This window comes from Leopardus geoffroyi, chromosome B1 (genome assembly GCF_018350155.1).
Source record: "Leopardus geoffroyi isolate Oge1 chromosome B1, O.geoffroyi_Oge1_pat1.0, whole genome shotgun sequence".
Classification (NCBI taxonomy): Eukaryota; Metazoa; Chordata; class Mammalia; order Carnivora; family Felidae; genus Leopardus; species Leopardus geoffroyi.
Window position 1 is genome coordinate 13,515,833 of NC_059327.1, and position 24,419 is coordinate 13,540,251.

A 24,419-nucleotide genomic window follows, 5' to 3' on the forward strand; every position below is an offset into this window, starting at 1 on the left:
TGCAGATAGGATAGGGGATGTCATCCAATCTGTCCGTCTTGTCCAACTGTATCCATAAACCCAGATACAAACACAGTTTCAGCATAAAATCTCTTGCTTTTTTTTTTTTTTTCGTTATTCCTGTCATTCAACAAAAAGTGGGTGAATTTTTTTTATTTTTTTTACATTTATTTATTTTTGAGAGACAGAGCACAAGTGGGGGAGGGGCAGAGATAGAAGGAGACCCAGAATCTGAAGCAGACTCCAGGCTCTGAGCTGTCAGCACAGAGCCCGATTTGGAGCTTGAACTCACAGGCCTAGAGATCATGATCTGAGCCGAAGTTGGACGCTTAACTGACTGAGCCACCCAGGCGCCCCATGAGTGGGTGAATTTTTGCAGGTAGGAACCCCAAGTCTGTGAATTTTGTTCCTGGAAAGAAAAAAAAAATCTTTAAATTATGATGAAAGGCAACTATTCATATTCTTGAGACATTTAATTAACTAAAGTAGTAAATGTTTGGAATGAATCAGTAAAATCCTTGATGGAAGCATTGTCTCCACATCTGTCAGAAGTTAGACCTCAGTCTTGCTTAAGGTATTTAAAGCTTTAGGTGTCTTTCGAGCATGATGAAGATACCGTACAAGAGAGTAGGTATGTTATTTTGTTTAATTGAAGTGAACCAGTTTCTTTATAATAGCAATTAAAACACCAAGAAAGATTGCATTAATTATTTGCTATAGGCCTTAAGTGATTTTCTGAAAGCATAATTTTCAACAAATTGCAATTACTGTACCCTCTGATAATGTTTGGTTTTGGATAACCAGCAATCTGTATAAAATATTCATACGTGATAACCTTAATTTCCATAGTACCTAGGAAAATGAATTCTTAATTACTTCCAACACATTTCTAGCCCCTTCTCTGAACAGGATCAAAGTAGAAGGTCACGCACGCACGCCTGTTACTCTGGTCATAGCTAATGACTGGGATTTAATTCTTACCTTTCTCTGAATCTGACCTATTCACTTTGAGGCGAGTCACTTCCTGTTCTTCAGCCACTGTTTTGTGAGGTTTTTAAATCCTTTTACCTTCACTAATATTGTCTGTGAAAACGGGTCGATCCTTGTGTGTGTGTGTGCATGCTCTGTGTATGCACGTGTGTGTTTTATCTCAGCCTGACATCACGATTACATGGAGCTTCTATCTTTTTCCTAGAACGTGTTTCTGTCCAGTTTTGAAGCTGTGTTGTGCTCTCAAGTCTCATCCTCTGGTTTGATCACCAGTTAAGAAGCACCCTCTCAAAAGAGAATTGCTTACTGTTTCTAGTGTTTCTTCATTTTTCCCTTGACATAGTTTTTGTCTTCTCTATTTCTTCCCTCAGACCTGAGATAAAGTCTGTTTTCTTTTTTCTTTCCCATTTTTTTTAATGTTTATCTATTTTTGAGAGAGAGGAAACAGAGTGTGATCGGGGGAGGGGCAGAGAGAGAGGGAGACACAGAATCCGAAGCAGGCTCCAGGCTCGGAGCTGTCAGCCCAGAGCCCGACGCGGGGCTCGAACTTACAGACTGTGAGATCATGACCTGAGGCCAAGCCAGACGGTTAACCAACTGAACCCCTCAGGCGTCCCAAGTCTGTTTTCTGTTATACCATTCTTAGAACCCTTTCCTTGGAGCCCACAAGATTATGCAGTTAACCAGCTAAGCTTAATAACTTCTGTTGATAACCCCTCTGATTCTACCATGAACCTCTTTATGATTTCTTAGCATCTGACCCACTTAAAATACCACCACCAGAAATCATTGTGTCCCAGTCACATCCTGCACTGATGTAATAGTGCTCCTTCCTGGTCACGGAGCAGTGGGAAAAAGCATGGGTTGGTGACAGACAAATCTGTGTTAAAATCTTAACATCCAATTAGCTGTGTCCCCTTGGGCGGATTACTCATCTATTTTTATCTTGTTTATTTTGTCATATAACGGGTTTTGATGGACTTCTCAAAGATTTTAGAAGGATTCATTGAAATGTCATTGCAAAGTGCCTGGCACTTTAGCTTCTTTGCTTTTTATTTTCTTACACTCTCCACTGAAGAGAAAAGTAATTGATTCCATATTTACACAGGTAAGTGACAACTACAAAGGCAGTAAAGGCTTGGTGAAGGAAAGGCAGTGACAGCTAACAAGAACGGACATGTTGATAAAGTTTGTGAACAATGACATAGCCTTTTCACCTTTGGAGATAGGTATTTTTTGATCATGAGACTGATCAGTGTAGTCCCTATTTAATTGGGGTGACTTCCTACAGGAATTAAACTACGAAGTAAATTTTCAAAGACAGAATTTGCTTTCGGAAAAAGTAACGGTGAACCACTGGGGAAGACATGATCTGAGATAGCGGTAGGGGAGTGGTATTTCCTGAACTGAGTCCTGGATGCATTCACTCACTCAGCCAGTGTTTATGAAAGTCTTACCATGTACCAGTTTGAAAAACTCAAGGTTGTTATAGAGGACGCGGAGAAGTTCTGACTGCTTTTGAGAAAGATGGACTCTGTTCCAGAACAGATTTCACAATTGGAGTTAATCTTGCAGTTAACCTTATCTTGCCTTCTTTTAAAGCCCATTGAGATTTAGTAATCGGCCCGAGGTCACATGACTAATTAGCGGGTGTCTCTCAGCTAGATCCCAAATTCTAAATTTATTTCTTTTCTTCTTGTGGTGTCTCCAAGTTATTTTATAAATTACATATGAAAGAAAATAAAAGCACTCAACCCAAAATACATGTATTTATTACATCATTAATTATGCAGAACTAGCAATGTACTAATCTTAGGCATGTTATCATACATGTGTAAAACTAAACATTGAAAGGATGAAATTAAATAAGTAACATTTTATTTTAGTTTTTTAAATGTTTAGCTATTTATTTTTGAGAGAAAGAGAGAGAGAACGTGCACGCAGGGGACAGACAGAGAGAAAGGGAGACACAGAATCTGAAGCAGGCTCCAGGCTCTGAGATGTCAGCACAGAGCCCAACTCCAGGCTCGAACTCCTGAACTGTGAGATCATGACCTGAACTGAAGTCAGACACTCAACCGACTGAGCCACCCAGGCACCCCATAAATAATATTTTAAAGTTAATTTATTTTGAGAGAGAGCGAAAGCAGGGAAGGGACAAAGAGAGGGGAAGAGAGAGAGAGAGAGAGAGAGGGAATTTCGAGCAGCCTCTGTACTGTCAGTTCAGAGCGTGATGTGGGGCTAGAACTCACAAACTGCAAGATCATAACCTGAGTGGAAATCAAGAGTCAGTTGCTTAATGACTGAGCCACCCAGATGTCCCGAAATAAATACCATTTTGAAATAATTTTATTTTCTTTCAATCTATTATTTAGTTTTGTTTAATAAATTATTAAATATACATTTATAAGACAATTACATATCAAATATTAATCATACCTTAAACCTTTTTTGACCCTAACAACACTATGAACTTCCTGATCATTAAATATATCTACACACGCGCACACACACACACACACATACACACACACACACACACATTTGGAAATGATTAATATATCCATCACCTCACATACTCTGTGTGTGTGTGTGTGTGTGTGCGCACACGTGTACATTTGCGTGTGTTGAGAGCACTCAAGGTCTATTCTCTTAGCAAATTTCAAGTATCCCATGCAATATTATTAGCTGTAGTCATCTGGCTGCACATTAGATCACCAGCACTTACCCACCTTATAACTAAAAGTTTTACACTTTGGGCACCTGTGTGGTTCAGTCGGTTAAGTGTCTGTCTTTGGCTCAGGTCATGGTCTCGTCGTGAGTTCAAGCCCCCACGTCGGGCTCGGTGCTGACAGCTCAGAGCCTGGAGCCTGCTTCAGGTTCTGTGTCTCCCTCTCTGGCCCCCTCCTACCCAGGCTCTGTCTGTCTCTCTCTCTCTCTCTCTCTCTCTCTCTCTCTCTCTCTCTCCTCAAAAATAAAAACATTTATTTATCTTACACTTTGGCAAACATCTCTCCTCAGTTCCCCCACCTCCCCAGCCCCTGGCAGCCACCATTGTTCTCTCTGGTTCTATGAGTTCAATTTTGTTAGATTCCACAGATAACTGGGATCATACTGTATCTGTTGAAATTTGGCTACTTTCTCTGATGTTCTAGCAAACTAATTAGAAAGTTGTTCCATTTTTACATCTTTAAATAAGGACCAAGCTCACTAAGATACATGTTTTTCAGACTTTTCAACAGTTTAGAAAATTAAAAATTGTTGTAGATGGTAGTCATTGTTCTTGGCAACAAAATAATATGTTGATGGGAACATTTCCAAACGCGAGTTTTAAAAAGATCCTGTCTGCACTAAGAGTTTCTTTAGAGGACTGGTACTTTCTTACTCACTGTTTTATACTACTTTACCTTGAAGGACAGATTAATAATTTTCCCAAAAATATACTCTTGGTAGCATGCCACACTAACAGCCACTTGTCATCCCAGAAACGGTCAGCAAATTTGGACCCTTCTTGTTATATGTTTAACTCGTTTGGAAGGTTTATAACTCTTTTGGGTACATTGCCGTGAGCTAGCTGGCTAACCTTTATGTGGTTAAAAAAGATTTTCAGGATCACTCTACAACTCGTTTCCAAATACCATGAAGAATCGTGTGGTTAACCCATCGCACACAAGCCACAAAAGTTGAAAGGTGAGAGCGTTACTTGGGGAACACTTCTTCTCTCAGGATACGTCACTGAGGTTAGTGACTTTCCCACCAAAGAACTGAAGGCCACCTCCACCATCATCACCGCATTATGGTATTAAAGCTTAGTGTCTTTCTTATTCTTTAGACAGGAGGTAAATACAAATTGAAGGGAGTTTTTAATTTTTTTTAATTTTTATTAATGAGAGAGAGAGCACACGCACAAGCAGGAGAGGGGCAGAGAGGAGACCCAGAATCAGAAGAAGGCTCCAGGCTCTGAGCTGCCAGCACAGAGCCCAATGAGATCTGGAGCTCGTGAACTGCACGTTCATGACCTGAGCCAAAGTCAGGCGCCTAACCGACTGGCACCCCTAAATTGGAGTGCGTTTTATACGCGAGTTAAGATACATAACTTGGGGGTGCCTGGGTGGCGCAGTCGGTTAAGCTTCCGACTTCAGCCAGGTCACGATCTCACGGTCCGTGAGTTCGAGCCCCGCGTCAGGCTCTGGGCTGATGGCTCAGAGCCTGGAGCCTGTTTCCAATTCTGTGTCTCCCTCTCTCTCTGCCCCTCCCCCGTTCATGCTCTGTCTCTCTCTGTCCCGAAAATAAATAAACGTTGAAAAAAAAAAAAAATTAAAAAAAAAAAAAAAGATACATAGCTCGTATAGAAACGACTCCGCTATTATGTAACTGGTCAAGAACATAAGTTTTAGGGCCTAAAAAGACCTGGTTTTGCCTCTGTATACACTTTGGCAAATTACGGCCCAGTGTACTCAATTTAAAGAAAAGAATATAGGAGGTGCCTTGGTGGCTTGGTCAGTTAGGCATCCGACTCTTGCCCTCAGCTCAGATCTTAATCTCAGGGTTGTGAGTTCAAGCCCCACGTTGCACTCTGCTGAATGTGAAGCCTACTTTAAAAAAAAAAAAAAAAGTAGATTTTATAACGCGCGCGCAGTGAGGATTTTGTGAAGTTAAAATTAGATCGTGTTTTCTTTGCGCATGGTAAATAGGTGCTCACTCAGGTTTATTTAAAACACTTTCCTCTTGGGGCGCCTGGGTGGCGCAGTCGGTTAAGCGTCCGACTTCAGCCAGGTCACGATCTCGCGGTCCGGGAGTTCGAGCCCCGCGTCAGGCTCTGGGCTGATGGCTCAGAGCCTGGAGCCTGTTTCCGATTCTGTGTCTCCCTCTCTCTCTGCCCCTCCCCCGTTCATGCTCTGTCTCTCTCTGTCCCCAAAATAAATAAACGTTGAAAAAAAAAAAAAAAAAACACTTTCCTCTCTCTGGGATGGTTGTTTTATGTTTTGTTTTGTTACTACTTAATGTTCACTACCACATACTGGATTGACTAAGATACCTTCAACATCTCTTACAACCCTGAAATTCTTTCATTCGTCATAAACTTAACATCAGAATTCACCTCTTTATCTGGATCACACTTCCTTCTCAAACTTGCAGAGAAAGAACTTTGCTGAACAGTTTTGTAAGCATAGACGGCTGTCGATAATTAAATGAATTAATAATTGAAATCTTGTTCAAATAGCCCATAGGAATTTTAAGGCATTCTTTTTCATTCCCATTGTCATCTTAATATATTTAGTACATCATTTCCCAACAGTAGGTATAATTGATAATCTTAAAACATGTAGGAAAATATCTAACACACGTTTCTGCCTTTGATGGTATGGCTGCACTATTGTAATAACTAAAATTTGAAACAAAGACTGTTGAGCCTTCTTGATCATGATAAAAAGGAAAGGAAAAGAAAAAAATCTGCGTATTTGACCTGTTGTTCAGTTCCTAACCTCCCAAACTGTAACATGATTTTGTGCTTGATTATAGACATACCTATGTTAAAATAAGTCATAATAAAAATCTTTGCTTCCTATTATAATAACCCTATATGTTTTTGAAAGGTGTGGTTATGCTTACATTTTATATTATATTAAATTAGTTTTTTTATATTATATTATATTCGTTTCTCAGTTAAGACCTAAAAGTAAATATGAAAGAATTCACTAAAATACATTTTGCACAAATCACCTTAATATTCTAGAACTTTTCTTCCCAATTTTCAGAGATCAGTGAACATATAATGTTGTATTTACCATGAACATGTTTGTGTATTCATTGTAATTACAAATGGCTACAGTGGCAATTGCTAAAATGTATAATTATTCACACATTCATATTGCAGAATTTTTTGGCAAAATGTTAAAAACAGTTTTTGTCTCAAACCACGTTTTGTACAACCACTAATAGCTCGTATTAATTCAGGTAACAGCAGTGAAATGTATCTTGTTTATAAGCTTTTCATTGAAGACATTTTTCTTGCTGGGATCACCTCCTGGTGTGAAAGTTGTCCAAAGATAATAGCACATCAATTCAAAAGTGTAATAGATTTGAGACCACAACATGCTATCAGCATGAAGAAGGAGCTTATAGGTCTCACTAACTCACTGTGTCACAGCTAGAATCATGACATATTTGTTCTTTTGTTTTCACATCAAAATATATAATTTACATTCTAATGTTGATTACTCACTTGGGGGTGGGGTGTTTAATTTTCTTATTTAAAATATTTTCTTTAAAATGCATACCATAATTAATTTAAAGGTAATAAATGAAGAAGCATTTTAATTAGTAGGACTCTAAAACATTTACTTTTTACAATTCAGGGATGCATAGGATATTACTTACTATAAAACATTTCCAATTAAGTTTATAGTAAGAGTACTTTTATATTAGAGGCAAAAATAATGAATCCATTTTGAACCAGCCCTGGCCAATTCTTAGAAAATTTATACACATGTACACACACACGGGCATATACATCTACTCTGAACTCTCCCTATTTAAAAATTATCAGAGATAGGGGCGCCTGGGTGGCGCAGTCGGTTAAGCGTCCGACTTCAGCCAGGTCACGATCTCGCGGTCCGTGAGTTCGAGCCCCACGTCGGGCTCTGGGCTGACGGCTCAGAGCCTGGAGCCTGCTTCCAATTCTGTGTCTCCCTCTCTCTCTGCCCCTCCCCCGTTCATGCTCTGTCTCTCTCTGTCTCAAAAATGAATAAAACATTAAAAAAAAATTTTTAAATAATATGGAAAGACTGAGAGAAAAAAAAACTTTCTCTTTAACTGTAATAAGGAGGATTCAGCCTGGGATTTTTTTTTCCAGATATGCTGGAATTCTGCTCCCTCTGAACCTCAGTAAGAGGATTTTTTGTCACCTTGTCTGGCACCTCTGAGGCTACCCCTGCTACGACCTTTGTCAGAGTGGGTAGTGCGTCCACTGTGGCCAGTGCTAGGAACACCACCTTGAGGGTCACTGTTGTCCCCAGCAGCTTCAAAGAAAAGTTAAGGAGAAGGCATTTATGCAGGAAATAGTTTTTATTTCTTTTCCCTCTCCTCAATATAGCAGATGTGTAAAGCAGTAAAGAGGTTGTATTTATGTGTATCTGTGTGTGTGCACAGTGCCTTAAAAATATTTAGAGCTGAGTTTTCCAGAAGTCTCTGCTAATAGATAAAGGATGAGAGGTAGTTTTTTTTCCCCCTATACATTTTAATACAGGTAATAAATTGAAGCCAGGATTTTAGAGGAAAAAAAGAACACGTAAAAACTATTCCAGCCAGAAAGGTTAAGGGTAGAGAAATGGCATTATCTGTATGAAGAAAGTGGGAACCCTTTGGGATGTTGTAAATACCCACGGTGAATTATCAGCTCGACTTCTACGTGGTTCACAAACCCAAGCATTAAGTTCCAAGAGAGACAGAAAGAGAACCCCCAAAAGAAGGTGCTTGTGGAATAAGATAGTGTCTTGGTGAACGTTTCATACACACACGGAAATACAGGTAGTGCAGGAAACAAGCAACAGAGAACAGATACTGGCATCTCATTAAAAATTTTTTTTAATGTTTATTTATTTTTGAGACAGAGACAGAGCATGAGAGGAGGACGGGTAGAGAGAGAGGGGGAGACACAGAATCCGAAGCAGGCTCCAGGCTCTGAGCTGTCGGCACAGAGCCCGACACGGGGCTCGAACTTACGAGCTGTGAGATCATGACCTGAGCCAAAGTCGGACGCTTAACCGACTGAGCCACCCAGGTACCCCACTGACATCTCATTTAGAGATAAAGTTCAATAAACATGATAGATAAAAGTAGCAGTAAGATGAGAAGGTCTGAAGGACCTGATTTCCTAACACTTAGATGCATTTGAAAGGGAAGTACCATAAAGGGGGATGTTGTAAGTAAAAAATTAAGATTGAGATGACCTAGAACAGTGAAAAATGTTTAAGCCACTTGATTCTGGGGTCAGATGGACTGAGCCTTGTATTGTAAAAATTCCATTTGTTCGGAGTTGACGGCTTGTTGTGAGCTACCAGCAGTAACTTTCTAAACAGGAATCTTTTGAATGATTTTCTGATTTGTTATAGAATCTTGGGAGTCTTGAGTTACACTGAATCATTACTGTAGCGGTTCTCAAAGTGTGGGCTCTGGGCCGGCAACATCAACTGCTGGGGGTTCCATCGAGAACCAGCCCTCCAAGGGACTCCGATGCAAGCTGGTGTTTGAGGACCGCTGCTTTAATGTATGAAATGGTCTCTAAGTACATTTTGTTCCTATTAGTGGACCAGCCCTTGGCTACCTAAGTTCACCAGGCCTTACCCAAACCTATGATACCGTGATCAGTCTGATTGAACTGTTCTCTTAGGAAAGATTGGAGACTGCCAAACACCTTTTATTAAGCCTTACTCAGACGCTAGTGTGGGTGGGCTTCTCCCTGAAAATTCACAGCCTCTGCAGTCTCTTAGTTCAGTCTCACAGAGCTTCTGGGGGCCACCCTTCTCGACTGATGGTGATTTCTTTCCAAATAAGTAGGTACTGAAACACAGTAAGTAATTGTTCTAGATGTCTTTGGATACCTATTGAGAATCAGTTGCTGAAAGGTAGGAAAAACAAGCAGGAACCCGGCCTTGAATAAGAACAGGTAATTTTCTATATGGGCTTTTGTTTTCTTTAGTCTTCTGTTTGAAAGCCACCAGGAATGTTGTATTTCCCTGTATTATTCTCTAAAGCGCAGCATTTAAGTAACGCTTTTTCAGCCTTTTAATTAGTTATAAACACAATGCTAAATATACATTTAACAGATAATCCAGTTGGCTTTGGAACTTAAAATTCAGGATTTGGTAGTGAAAATTCTAAAGACTGTGCTAATGAAGCCCAGGTTATTTTTAAGTATCGAGAGTGCTCTCATGGTGGTTAATATCATCGTTCAGGTATATCATCTGTTTCAAATATATGCTAACAAATAGTAGCGGCTGCTTTAAAACTCAGAAGCATTTAATAAACATATTCTCAGTTATAGGCGACAAGCAATTAAATGAGTGGTAATGGGCAATATGGAAGGAAGATAATACACAATAATTAAATTGTATATATTCTGATAGTTTTTAAAAATTATTTTGTCTTAAAATGAATTCTAGGCAACCCTCCCATTGTTTTGGCATCATCAATGACTAAAACTATTTTGAACTCAGTAGTTAATTTTAGCCTTCATATATTTCCAGGTAAATTTAATCCGTAAGTGTGGGATTCATTTGCTTTAGATCTGAAAATGTCATTTTAGAAGAGTCGTTTGATGTTGAGGAAATCTTGTGAGACCTTTAATAAGCCTCTTAAATCCAGAAAGTTATATTTTGCCTGAAGGAAGAGGAACCTATACCTTAAAATTCCCAGAACTTTGGATTCTGAAAAGGTGGTAAATGTGACCCATTACAGCCAATCTCTCTTCTCACTGGCACGTTGTCTTTGAAATCAGAGCATCTAATTTGAGGTAAGCAATCTGTTTTTCTAGGTAAAATTTTTTACTGATTTGTCTAGAAACATAAGTAGAAAGCAGGACATCAAGACGTTTTATGTAAGCAGCTCACGTTAAGTTTGATGTCAATTACTCTCTCTGTTCAACGAAGAATATAGTGAGGAAGGAAGTGTGAACATCTCCTAGACAGTAGTGTCTTTCTCCCCGTAAGATAGAATAGATTATATACAAAAAGAAATAGTTTTCCAGGTGTGCATATGTCCCTAATAAAGGTTTCAACTGTGCCTTAGGGATAGAACTGAACACTACAACACTCTTTATTCTAGTCCTTTGCTTTGTTGGTGAAAATCCCTAAAAAGATTTCTAACGTAAAATATTGAAGAAACCTCTTCTCTGTGAAGGCAACCAGTAATGAAGTTGATCTAATTAAAATGTCATTCAGAGGTTGTACACTTTCTTTTGGACTTTTATTTTCTATCTCAGTGTCCCATTGAGGAAATGAGTCAAGCCACTTTGAGTAACGCTATAACATGTTTCCCAAGGATGCTTTTCATTTCAGTCCCTGTAATTTCCAACTTATGAAAACATACTCGATGCTACAGGAGTAACATGACTGTACTAATCTGAACAAGACGAGTATGAACCCCTTTATTTCCTAGTGACTCTTGTAAGCTTACGATTTCATTATATAATACAACTTAATTTATACCTGATATCAGCATCTTTCCATGAGCACCAATATGCTGTGATATATAACATGATATAATATAATACAATATAATGTCATATAATACAATACAACATAATATAATACAATGAGAAGCACATTTAAATTTACTTTAAAAACCTGAGTATTTTGCCATTAAAAATCTTATGATAGTGTTTTGTAGTTTATTGTTTTGAAAGACAACCTCAATCAAAAGTAAGCCATTTCTAAGGAACAGAGCATACTTGCTAAGACATGGAGTAAAACAGAGCAAAATAAATAATAAGCAGTTGTAAGTGGCTTGAGAGGAGAACCAGTAAGAATTATGACTGGATATATAGCGGTCCCTCAGCATACTGTGCAGATTTTGTATTTAAAACATGACATTTCATTTGAGAGTAGAAATTTTAAAATGAAAATGTAACTTTTGTCTCTTCTTTGCCTCTGCCAAATCAATTCAAAAGAGGAAACTGAAGTATAAGAACTCAAAAGAACTTTTCAACCCCAGCAAAAAAAGACAGACAAGGAGGGAGGGAGGGAGGGAGGGAGGAAGGGAAGGAAGGAAGGAAGGAAGGAAGGAAGGAAGGAAGGAAGGAAGGAAGAAAGAAAGAAAGAAAGAAAGAAAGAAAGAAAGAAAGAAAGAAAGAAAGAGGGAGAGACGGAGGGAGGGAAGAAAGGAAGGGAAAGAAGAAAGAAAAGAAAAAAGAAAAGACCAGACCAGACCATAAAGGAAAGAATGCAGGGTTCTCTGGCAGGGTGGATACAAGGGGGTGGGTGGGGGCAGGGGGCAGGACAGGCAGGCTAGAAGAATAATTGAAAATTACCCCTAAGTCCCTCAGAGAGACCTACAGGATAGAGTTACCAACGGTGACCCAAAGGCCTGAATGGGGACAGCAGGAAAGATGAGGGCATTCAGTCTTTGTCCCTACTAATTTTAAATTTGTGACATGACCCATAGAAAGATACCTCACAAGATCGGCTAGAAATACAAGCCAGGACAGGAGGTGGAAGCTGAAATGAAAAGGTGGGTCTGAAGGCAGATCAACAAAGAAACAGATCTTTCAACTTAAGAAGGGAAACGAGCACTCATTAATTGCGCGTAATGCAGAGTGATTGCTTCCATTTATGTTTTCGTTGCTGCGCGCGTCACAGTTAATAACGCGGTGCAGTTCCGCGGTTCCCGTCCGGTTGTTGTTGTTGTTAAATAGAATCCCCCTCAAGATTCCAAAGCCACAAAGCAACTGTTAGTGTTCAGTGACCTTCCTGCTCCAGCCGTCTTTTGGGCTTTGAAATTGATTTTCCTCATCTCAGTCTGTGATAGTCTCTCTTCAAGTGTGCCTCTCTAGTTCATCACCAGAGTGAAAACGCTGGCACAAATAGCCGAGGAACTGGAGGCAGGCGTCACGCAGGGCATCATTAGAAACATCAGAACGAAATCAGCCTGCCCGGTGCGCTCCGTGTTAAAACGCCGCTGCGGCTGCTGCTGCTTTATTGCCGAATACAATGGGGAATATTCTCACAGGATCCCCTTTTTTCATTCCCAAATATGGTCTGCGAAGTCAAGAAAATTTCTCCCTTTATCCTGCAAACCTCATGTGGATGCCAGGTCAAAACCGCATGTTTTTGATAGTAATTTTTGCAGAATTTTTTGTACGTGCGAAGCATATTCCCAAGGCCATATGACCTGGCAAAGAGTCCCAGGATGAGGAGAGACTGGAATGACTCACAGAAATGTGTGCCTTAGAATGAGATCCAAAAAAATAATAATAATAATTCTCTCGTAAGAAGACTCACGGTCTACTTTTCGTGTGGCTGAATTTCATGTGGCTTGGTTTGTCCGTTTCATCTCGATGGGGTCTACTCATAAACCAAGCATGGCGTTGGACCTTGACACGGGTAAAAAGACATTCTGGGCCTACAGAGATACATTAGTCCCCATATATTCTCGTCAGCGTCTGATGTTTTCTGTATTGCAGTGGAAAGGACACTGTTGATGTTGGAAAGGAGGCATCTTCTCTGAACCTGTTTTACCAAATCTGAGACTACATGTCCCACACTACACAAAATAGGTTGACAAAGACCTTTTCTGCCGGTCTTAGTTAGTGACCAAGAAGTTTTTCCATGTGTGTTTTAACAGGCCTACTCGGAGGCCTAATTTTGCCTAAAGGAATCGTCTTCATGCAGATGATACCATTTGTTTGAAATGGTTTCCAAATGCACCCGTTTAAGCAGTTTTTACACATTTTTTCTGTGCTTCCATGCTAGGAAGCCGTCTAAAATTACTAAAGACCAGTGATTTAAAAATATAATACACTCATGGTATGGCTTCTCTTTCAGTGTTTTATGATGTTTCTGTATTTATTTTACAAATATAGTGTCTCTGGGGCACTAATTTGATATGGACAGTCATTTAGACGGAGGAAGGGAAAGTGAACTTCTGAGTTTTAAAGTCAGTGGCCAAAAAAATACAATTAAATGCTGTTTCTCTTGCAGCACCAAAAGTAAACATACGTATTAAGTAAATTTGAAACTCTTTTTTTTTTTTTAATTTTTTTTTTCAACGTTTATTTATTTTTGGGACAGAGAGAGACAGAGCATGAACGGGGGAGGGGCAGAGAGAGAGGGAGACACAGAATCGGAAACAGGCTCCAGGCTCTGAGCCATCAGCCCAGAGCCCGACGCGGGGCTCGAACTCACGGACCGCGAGATCGTGACCTGGCTGAAGTCGGACGCTTAACCGACTGCGCCACCCAGACGCCCCTAGAAACTCTTTTAAAGTAAGGAGATCTCCAGTTCCACTATTATTGGTGGATAGGGTATTTTTGAATATTACATCTTGGTTGTCAGCGATATCTCGAAGCTGTATTTCGCTTTATGAAAAATAATAACTTCATAGCAATTCAAGGATAGTTTTTGGTGAAAGGTCTTTGCCATGGTTATCAAAGGAGATGGACGTCATGTCTTGATATTTCAAATTTTGGAAATTGAAAGCAAGATGCCTCATTCGAGGTTGGCATGTATCTAGCTCACTGTCTGACACACAGTGCCTGGATGCATGTTTTCAGTGTTGGGGCTACAATCATAAGCTTTAGGGCCACATGGGTGTGGGTTCAAAATCCCATTTCCCATTTCAAATGACCCAGACCACTTTGCATAGAGCTATAACACATTTTCAGAGGTGCCTGCTTGTCTCAGTTGGTAAAGCGTCCGACTTGGGCTCAGGTCATGATCTCCCAGTGCGTGGGTTCAAGCCCCACGTTGGGCTCTGTGCTGACAGCTCAGAGCCTGAAGCCTGCTTCGGATTCTGTGTCTCCCTCTCTCTCTGCCCTTTCTTCTCTCTCTCTCTCTCTCTCTCTCTCTCTCTCAAAAATAAATAAACATTAAAATTATTGGCGAGGGAGGGAGTGCCTGGGTAGCTCAGTTGGTTGAGCATCCAACTCTTGGTTTCAGCTTGGGTCATGATCTCACAGTTCACGGGTTGAAGCCCCACATCGGACTCTGTGCTGACGGCATAGAGCCTGCTTGGAATTCTCTCTCTCCCTCTCTCTGCACCTCCCCTGCTCACTCATTCTCTCTCTCTCTCAAAATAAACATTAAGAAAAAAAATAAGTTTTTTAAAAAAAGCATAACACATTTTCCAGGGATAATTTTTATTTTGGTGCCTATAATTTCCAACTTTTCTTTTCTTTTATTATTAATTTATTGGCTATAGGTCTTTGGCCAAGGTGCTTAATTTCTCTAAGACTCACTTCCTCCATCAGCACAGTGGTCACCATTTTATTTATTTTACAGTATTTATTGAGCAACTACTATGTGCCAGGGAACTTTTTTTTTTTTAAGTTTACTTATTTATTTCGAGAAAGAGAGAAGGCATGTGGGGAAGGGGCAGAGAAAGAGGGAATCCCAAGCAGGGATTCTGTCAGTGCAGAGCTCAGTGCGGGGCTCAAACTCACGAACTGTGAGATCGTGACCTGAGCTGAAGTCGGGTATTTAACCGACTGAGCCACCCAGGCGCCCCGGTGCCAGGAACATTCTAAGGTCTGAAAATACAGAGGTGACTAAGATTTCCCGGTGCTCACATTCTAACGGGAGAAGACACATCATCGATTTGTGCCATGACTGTATGGTTCTTATTCCTCAACTTAGTAGGCTACATAAACAGCCTTTTAAATATGGTTTTGTCTATATTTTATTTATCGCCCTCAGGCCTAAAAACTTAGACGGTTCCATGTCTCTCCCCGTCCTACCCCTGCCTTGTTATATGTGATCCTGTGAGCACAGCAGGAACATCTCATGTTTCAGCCTCCACCAAGACGGGAAGTTTTTGCGCTCTCTTCCTTCATTGTCGACGGCCACGTCATGGCTGAGACAGCCTTCATCCTGTTCCGCGCGGCCTCTTCAGGTGCACTCTGCTATTTCCAAGCTACTCTAGAAGCAGTAGAAGTAATTTTACTTCTTATAATTGAAGCTGAAGCACAGGAATCTTGGAGAGGCTCTCTACAGCCGAAATACCTCCACGCGCCCTGCATTCTCTTTGAGATCCTGATGCCTCCTCGGGCCTCTGTTTCAGATTGAAGGCCCAGATTTCTTCTTCTCTCGGGTTCTGCTGATACGCTCCTTAGTCTCTGCTTCTCTGGCACCGGGGAAGCCAGGAGCAGGGCCTGTGTCTGTGAAACACGGCGAATCTCCTGCCTTCATCCACCCCTTCCCTGTTTTCCTCTTCCTAAATAATGAAATGAAAATGTTTCTGATCTAAGGGGAACTTGTATCTCTTAATTTCTGTATCACACGTTTTGGTTGTATCCCAAAGGGGGAGGGAACTTCAGGGGGGAGAAACACACCTTGCATAGTATTTGAAAATTTTAACCTGCCACACCGGTCGATAAACAAGAACTGATTGTAATAAGCGTGTTGAAGAAAATAAGCTTGTTGGACACCAGTTAGTGTCCCTTTGCACCTGTCTGTCCATCACCTTCTCCAAGAGCAGTGCCCGTGCATCGTTCGGGCTGCTTCCAGTGGCATTGAGCTGTCGAACATCTTGCTCACTCTTCAAGGACCATCCTAAAAAACAGTGAGAATGCAGACCAGGGCACCAACGACACAGGTCAAATCCAGCCTGTCACCTGCTTTTGTGTTGATCATGAGCTCAGAATGGTTTTTGCATCTTTACGTGACTCAAAAAATAATAATAATAAAAAGAATATTTCAAGACATGGGACAATTATATGAAACTAATGTTTCAATGTCCGTAGTCAAGTTTTATTTGAATGCAGCCGCACTCCCGTTATCTATGGCTGCTGCCGTGAGCTGGTATAGCCAGACGAGGCTAAAATATTTACAGTTTGGTCCCTTCCAAAGAGAGGTTGCTTGAAGCTCATCTAAATGATCAGGTTACTGCTTGGCGTGTGACCGTCTTCTCATCCAGAGTGCTTGCCAGTGTGCGGAATTGCCAGTGAAATTTGTAAACCGGGGAGTTAATTTTGCAAACGTCGGTTTTGAGGGTGTTACATTTGAACAGAGATTTTAAAGTCATCAAATGAAAATTTTGGGTCTTTTATAACGTGGGTTTCAAAATGTGACTTTGGAAAGAAAAACGGCTAATGTTTATTGAGCACTTCCCTTGTGTTCAGATCCTAATATAAACACATCATATGTGTTTAACCCTCGTATATTTAACCCTCATAAAACGCCTATACAACAGCCCCTCTTATTATTCCCATTTTTCAGATGATAGAACCAGGATACAGAAAATTTGAGTAGTTTATACATCATCCAGCCTGTTTATGGGTGAAATTTGGACTTGAACCTACACAGCCTGGGTCCAGAGCCCGCATTCTCAATAACCATGCTGAATGGGAATATGGTAGGAAATTCAAAAAAATGCTGTTTCCAACCTAACATTTAATTCAGGCTATAGACTTTGAAATTTGCCTTACCCGGTACTTCCATGGCGGAAAACAGATTCACAACACAACTGCTAGTATCATTTATAGGATAGTAATTTATCGTTTGCATCTGTCCTAATTTCGTGGTTGACACAGAATTTTTAGATACATTACCCGGTCTACCACCCTGTGAGGTAAGTAAATCCTCAGCTCCATTCCACAGATGGAAAACAGAACAAAACTTAGCATCTCTGGCATCATGTATCTAGGAAATGATAGACCAGGAACTTAAACTCAACTCTGATTTCTACACCAGAATTCAGTCTGCCGTACCTGCGTTAGGCAGACTTTCATGACTTTTGCCATATCGCTACACCAGCTACACTATTGTTGACATAGTAATTTTCTGGAAATGGATTCTCTGTGACTTAAATACCTGATTAACCTTAGCAGTAATATACATCAAATCATGACTTTGACTCCTCTTGTATTTATCAAACACTTCTTCTCTGCCCACAATATTCCAAGCACTTTACAGTAAATATTAACTCCTTTGAGCTGCAGTGAAACTCCTGAAGGGTAGATGCTATCACTATCCCCGTTTTATATGCTAAGAAACCAAAACAAAGAGAGAGATTAAGTAACTCGTCCAAGGGCACATACCTGGTAAATAATGAAGCAGGATTTGAACCTCCAAAATCTAACTTTTGAGTGCTGTCCTTTTAACCCCTTAACTTCTTTGACATATTCAATTTACTTTCTAATACATTAAAATCAGTCCATCAGTAGTAATATTTAAAAGATTCAGCTGTGTACCGTCTCAAATATTTCATAAAAACTGTATTGTACCGTGGTGGAATGTTCCAGAATGCCTATAACCTCCTGAGTATGTAAGAGAGAACACAGTCTGTTGACTTCACTGAACAGTGAAGGGAAAATATTAGAGAAAATAATATTAGGGAAAATAATAACAAATATTAGGACACAAAGTAAATACACAATAAATTACTGGTATACTATGAAATGTAAGCCATGAAAAACATGGTGCTGTTTTTTTTAATTTGGAGACTTTTATTGTTGATAGGAATCCTAAGTTAGTAATCTTTCCTAAAGAATTTCTTATACAGCACCGTTTCGTGTGATCATTTCATTTCTGCTTACGCACCTTCGGACAAAGAGAATGTACGACTTTCACAGCTACCGCCATCCAGCTCCGTTGTTAGAGAATCCTTCCATCTTTGATCTCAAACCTGCTTCACTGACCCCGTCGTTTATTTAGGTTGGTTTTAGAAGTGTTCTGTGATTGCTTCCTTTTTCTCTCCCTTCCTGGCCATATTTGACATAAGCTAAAAATAAAATTAGTTTGCATCCCTTGAGACCTGACCAGCTGCCTGTGGCCAGACTTGATGGTGCTTGTTAGTGGGAGAGCAGGCTGGGGTTAGAATGTTTCCTTGGACGTCCAGAAAATAAATCAGTCTGCAGGACATCAACGTGGTCATGCATTCTTGTGTTTATATGAGTACCTGGTCTCAGAGAGCAGCAAATACACATGTAGCTATAAAATAATAAGATATGGTGTTCTTAAGTGAAATGTGAGTATGTTCTTAATGCCGTTCCTGCAGGGAGGTTCCAGAATCATTTTGTGCAGGAAATGGTATGTTTGGAATACCTGTATAGTGTCTCAAGATATCTCCTCGAAGGGACAGTAAAACTGTGTGAGCATAAATACCGCCATATATATTTCACATCAGTTTCTTTGATCAGACTCACTGCTAGGAGTTGGTTAACATTTTTCCGTAAGTTCTGATTTTTTTTTAATTATATGAGGTACGTCCCGGAGAAGCGCTCCTGTCCAGCCGCGTCTGTCTCCCACGTTTTAATATATGTGTATCTCACGACGATATTCTCCTGTCCCGCAGGCATTTCCTATTCAAAACAGGAACAGGGACAACGCCACTGTTCAGCACTGCAACCCCAGGATACACAATGGCATCTGGCTCTGTTTATTCGCCGCCTACTCGGCCACTACCTAGAAACACCCTGTCAAGAAGTGCTTTTAAATTCAAGAAGTCTTCAAAGTACTGTAGCTGGAAATGCACCGCCCTGTGTGCTGTAGGGGTCTCCGTGCTCCTGGCAATCCTCCTATCGTATTTTATAGGTAAGAACAAACATGCACAGTTACTCTGTCTGTGAGTTGCGCTGTTCTGTTGTGGTTCTGTTGGTTTTATCTAGGTATGTGGCCCGGAAGTGCGTTACAAGGTCTATTTTCTGGAGGAGGGGTTAGTTAATACCTTGTAAATCGCAGAGCGTCTTAAGCGATTTTCAGCAAACTTAGATAAGGAGAAAGAAGGACAAAGAAAGAGGTATGTTCTTTGCACAAAGAAGGAGGCATGCTCTTGGACACAGGCTAGAGTGTGAGCTTGTGTTTGACTTACCCCTCTTGAAGCGTGGATGATTCTGTGACATTTCACATACACAAAATCATTCATGCACTTGCACGAAGGCTTTCTAGGCAGGAGTCCCCCTCGATGCATAGTCAATGGGGAGCTGTCTCCTACGTGTGATATTACACATCTTTCAGCTAACTCAGCAATCTAAATGTAAAACTCATCACTCAGGACCATCATCTTGCACTCAGCAACACTCTCCGGAGAACCACGCGTCCATAAAACAGTGAATGGATTACATACTCATTCATACATGTGGATTTTTCATCTTTTCTGATGTAGTATTGATCATATTTTTCATTTAATAGTAACCCAAATGATGGAAGCTGCTAAGAGAAGCCGTAAATATTCCTTTTAACTGTTTCATAACAGGTGTGAGCATTCAGACTATTAGAAATGGCTTTTTTTTTTAATGTCAGAAATGACCACATAGGATTTTGATCCGCTTGTGAAATGCTAATGGTGTCCACCGAGATTAATCACCGACTATATGGTTTATCTAACAAGAACAGCAGCCAGGGGTGCACCCTTCAGTTTACAAAGCGATCTGTGAAGCCCCTGAAATTCTAGAACTGAATAAGAGAATTACAGAGCTGTATATGGAATAGTATGATGCTTTTGCAATGAACCGATTTCTGTTATTAGCTACAGTACCCCTCACTTATAAATTATATATTTTGGAAAGTGAAATGCCATTTTGAATCACAATATTTGAAAGAAATACAGAATGGGGCGCCTGGGTGGCTCAGTCGGTTGAGGATCCAACTTCGGCTCAGGTCACCATCTCGAGGTTCGTGAGACCGAGCCCCGCATCGGGCTCTGTGCTGACAGCTCAGAGCCTGGAGCCTGCTTCGGATTCTGTGTCTCCCTGTCTCTCTCCGCCCCTCCCCCACCCTCTCTGTCTTTCTCTCTCTCAAAAATAAATAAAAACATTAAAAATTAAAAAAGAAAGAAATCTAGCATAACAAAGCATGAAGGAACTTTAGAGATAATTGAGTCCGAGATGGCAAGGATGGGCCACGTTGCGTGCTATTACTTCCAACGCTTTGTCGATGGCAGGCATCACTGATGAATCAGGGCACTCTTTCCCACTAAACCTGGATACGGCCTCATTATCCTCATGACCACGATTCATACACCACCTCAGCCACTGTCCGTCAGAAATGAAAGCAAGACGCAACCTTTTCGTTACTTTCCAATCTGAGTCAACTCCCTCCTTGTAAAAATGCTCAAACCACACCCTAATGAAACAATGCTGTGCTGTTTCATAACACTCTAGGTAAATGAGGAACAGCACAACACAAATTGGGATTCAGAGACAAACTTCTAGCATTCAGCTAGAAAATACCTAGCCATTAAGAGAATCTCTTCTAGTTAGTTGTATAAATTATCTGTATCTGTCAGCGGTGTGCTGCTAAGGAATTTTAAATGGTTCTGAAATGCACCGGGCATAAATGGGATGTAATAAATTAAGCATACGTGTTTGTAGGGGGCTTTTTTTTTTTTTTTTTTTACCATAGTACATGCCATACAGACAGATAACTACTCTGCGGGGCTGGAAGTCAGGGTCCATGCCGTTGCTGTGCTGTGAGACATATTTTCTGATTGTACACGCTTGTGCCCCACCAGCTGTTGAATATTTTGGATATCAGTTCTGATACCATTTAGTTTTGTTTACAATGTGTGACTAGCCGGAAAAAAATAGCATTTTAATGTGAGATTAGCTCCTTATTATTTGTGAGAGTTGGACTCCTTTCAAGGCTCCCTTCGTGAACTTGATAGAGTATCAGACTTCTAAGTAAAAACTCAGAATGTTCCTTGTCTTCAAATTGCCCATTTTTCTTGTTTGGCGGTTTGCATCACACTTTATTCCTGCCACGGCCACTCTCATAAACTTGTCCCTGTGATTTTATCTTTCCCCACATGCAAATACAGTTAATACATTTTTTTATATAGTCAGTATACTCCATACGACAGGTATTTGTCGAACAGTTGTTATGCTCTAGTTACCGTGTTGGACCTTAAGGCAACGCAACCCAGGTGTTATCCAGCAAAAATGACTTGCATCATCAAAGAATTATCTCCTATTCTTCTTGCTTTAATTAAGCACAGATATACTTAGAATGTTCACTGGTCTTCCAGTGCTTCAATGACTAACACACTAACGCAGTGGTTTTTGTTGTTTCAATCGGGTAAAGGACTCGTTCATCAGCTGGCATGATAAATCTTTCCAGACTGAAGAAGCCACCTTTACCCTTGAGAACAAGAATAGAACACCCCTGTCAGGGAAGGTTGTCTTTTTCTGTTGAGTGTGCATATAAAGCGGGGATGGAGAAAAAAGCTTGCCTGTCCAGCTTAGATCAGTCTGATAAACCCCAGAATCAATGGGGAGACCGATGTCACCATCAAATTGACCTCACAACCTTTAACAAAAGTGCTGCCATCCTGAAACTTTTTGTTCCCCCGTTCCCTTAGAGGTCCCTTTTCTCGTATGGACTGTCGATATAAATAAAGTTCAAACCTTAAGAAAAAAATAAAATAAAAAGCTTGAGGAATTACCTCTATCCTAGAATTTTCTTCGTCACCTTCCAGTAAGGTCATGAGAAGTTAGCAGAATGTAGTATTAGCACGTCTCTCGTCTACGATAAAGTTATCTTGGGAGAGTCAAGGTGAATAGCTTTCTGAAAGGGAAGGAGGAGGGGAGGAGAATGGGTTTTGTTTGTTTTTCCTGTTTGTATCAGAATTTCAGAGAATAAGGAAAAGCTGGAAAAGAGAGTGAAAATACATTCCCATGGGTGCTGCGAACTTTGTGCACAGGTAGCCACACGTTAACTTCTTGGTGTATACCCCTCCAGATATTTTTTCCAAGCATATATACGCTAGAGTTCCATACCTTTAATCCGTTTGGTACCAAACTTTCTCGCTTACCATTTGTGAAACGTCATATGTGTTTGATTTTATTTAGTGGGTATGTTTCACTCGGTCCCAAAAGTGCAGTGACTGTTTTCTTATGCATTTAAGTGTGTGTGTGTGTGTGTGTGTGTGTGTAAATTTTTTATCTGAATAAATTCGTTGAAAGTGTATACCAAAATGGTAGGCACGTCTTACATTTTGCAAACCATGGCCAAATTACCCTGTTTACACAACTACCAATGCTACTCATTATCAGTAGCCAATCTCTTTTAACCCTTGCCAATCTCTTAGGCTAAAGCATTTTATTGTTGTTCTCATTTATTACTGAATATCTTTCCACAGACTCATGGACCATTTCTGTTTCTTCTGTTTCCCCCAGTTTTCTGTTGGGGCTTTTCTCCTTTTTTCCCCTTTCATTTACAAGTGTTCATTAAGGATATGAGTCATTTGTCACATATGTTTTATATTTTCTAATTTATTTTTAATTTTTCTCATAATCGTTTTGCCATATGTTGTATAGAATGTTTTAGGCAATCACGTTTATCAATGTTTCTCTATAATATCTTATTGTCATGTTATACCTATAAAGTATTCACTCTCTAAAGAGGTTTTTTTTTTTTTTAATTCATTTAAATTGGCACCTTTGGTTCAGCATCTGTTGATTTTGGCTCGGGTCATAATCCCAGGATCATGGGATCAAGCCCTGTATTGGAATCCGTGCTGATGGCATAGAAACACCTTGGGATTCTCTCTCTCCCTCTCTCCCTCTCTCTCTCTCTCTCTGTCTCTCTCTCTCTCTCTCTCTGCTCTTACCTCCCCCAAAAGAAATAAATAAACTTTATTTTTTTGACACATGAAATAGTTTATTATCAGCCATATTTGCAAATCAGTATATTATAAAAAATATTTCAAATTACCATGTTGAGTCATAGGCAGGTGTACGTCATTACAATGGTACTTATATGTTCCAAATATATGTTATCACATGTAAGGGTCTCTAGTTGTTAAGAATAACAAAAAACTAATGTTTGAAAATATAATCATCGTCTGATGATGCTTCATTGTCAACCAAAAATACAGCAGTTTTCTCTACAGAATAAAGATGAAAACTGTGTTTTTTGAGGTAAAATTGACTTGGATGGCTACATTCTATAGTGGCAGTAAGGCTTCTATAAGCGTTCTCCCTTTGATTTGCGTGCATTTGAGCTTACACATCTGGTTGGATTGAATGTGTGACAGACGATGGTTGACGAACTACACATCAAGGAGAATTGAATCAATAGATAGTTCGTGAATATTGTTAATACAAGAATTAAATTTTAACTCAAGTCAGTAAATAAACTTTAAATAAATAAATAAATCAATGACTTCAATTTTCTTCTAGTACGTTTATGGTTTTTCAATCATTAGGTTTAGGTGAACATTTTTCTGGGCACTCTGATACATGCTAGAGGTTCAAATTAGCTCTTTCTTCCAGAAGCTCATGGTCAAATGATGTTTGCGAGCACTCTTTGAACGGTACCTACTTCCGTAGCAGTCTGAGCCTTATGAACAACAGCAAGAAAAGAAAAGAGAAGAAAAGAAAAGAAGAAAAGGCAACATGTGTCGCTGGCTGAAAAAGTTGGGGAAAAACCCAGTCCAGCAGGTGATGGCCAAAAGATGAGGAAGAATTTGGTTCACTAGTCTCGATGACAAAATGGTTAGCGGGAGATCACCTTGAGGAGATGTCATCCAAAGCATGGGAAGGAAGAAACGTGACATACCACCACAGTGGTACCTGTGACACCCTCACGGTGCGCCTGACATGGCGTCTGAAGCGGCATATGAGTTGCCTGATTGAATTTTCACAACAACAGTATGAAGTTAACAGGAAAAATCTATCAGCCCTTTAACAAAAAGAATCTACCGCTTAGGGAGACGTCTCACCTAGAGTCACACAGCTGGTCCATGATGGAAGCTAGACTGGCAAGTGTCAAGGA

General features: G+C 40.1%; 1 protein-coding gene across 24 annotated transcripts in view; it reads left to right on the forward strand.

Moving 5' to 3' along the window:
* The window catches only part of TENM3 (teneurin transmembrane protein 3), a 1,282,904-nt gene that overhangs the window by 1,096,200 nt on the left and 162,285 nt on the right, over positions 1-24,419 (forward strand). For all 24 annotated transcript variants that reach the window (XM_045452383.1, XM_045452387.1, XM_045452410.1 and 21 more), the window contains one exon: positions 19,000-19,238. In XM_045452383.1, the coding sequence (XP_045308339.1) occupies positions 19,000-19,238 (239 nt within the window). The remainder of the gene's footprint in view (positions 1-18,999; positions 19,239-24,419) is intronic.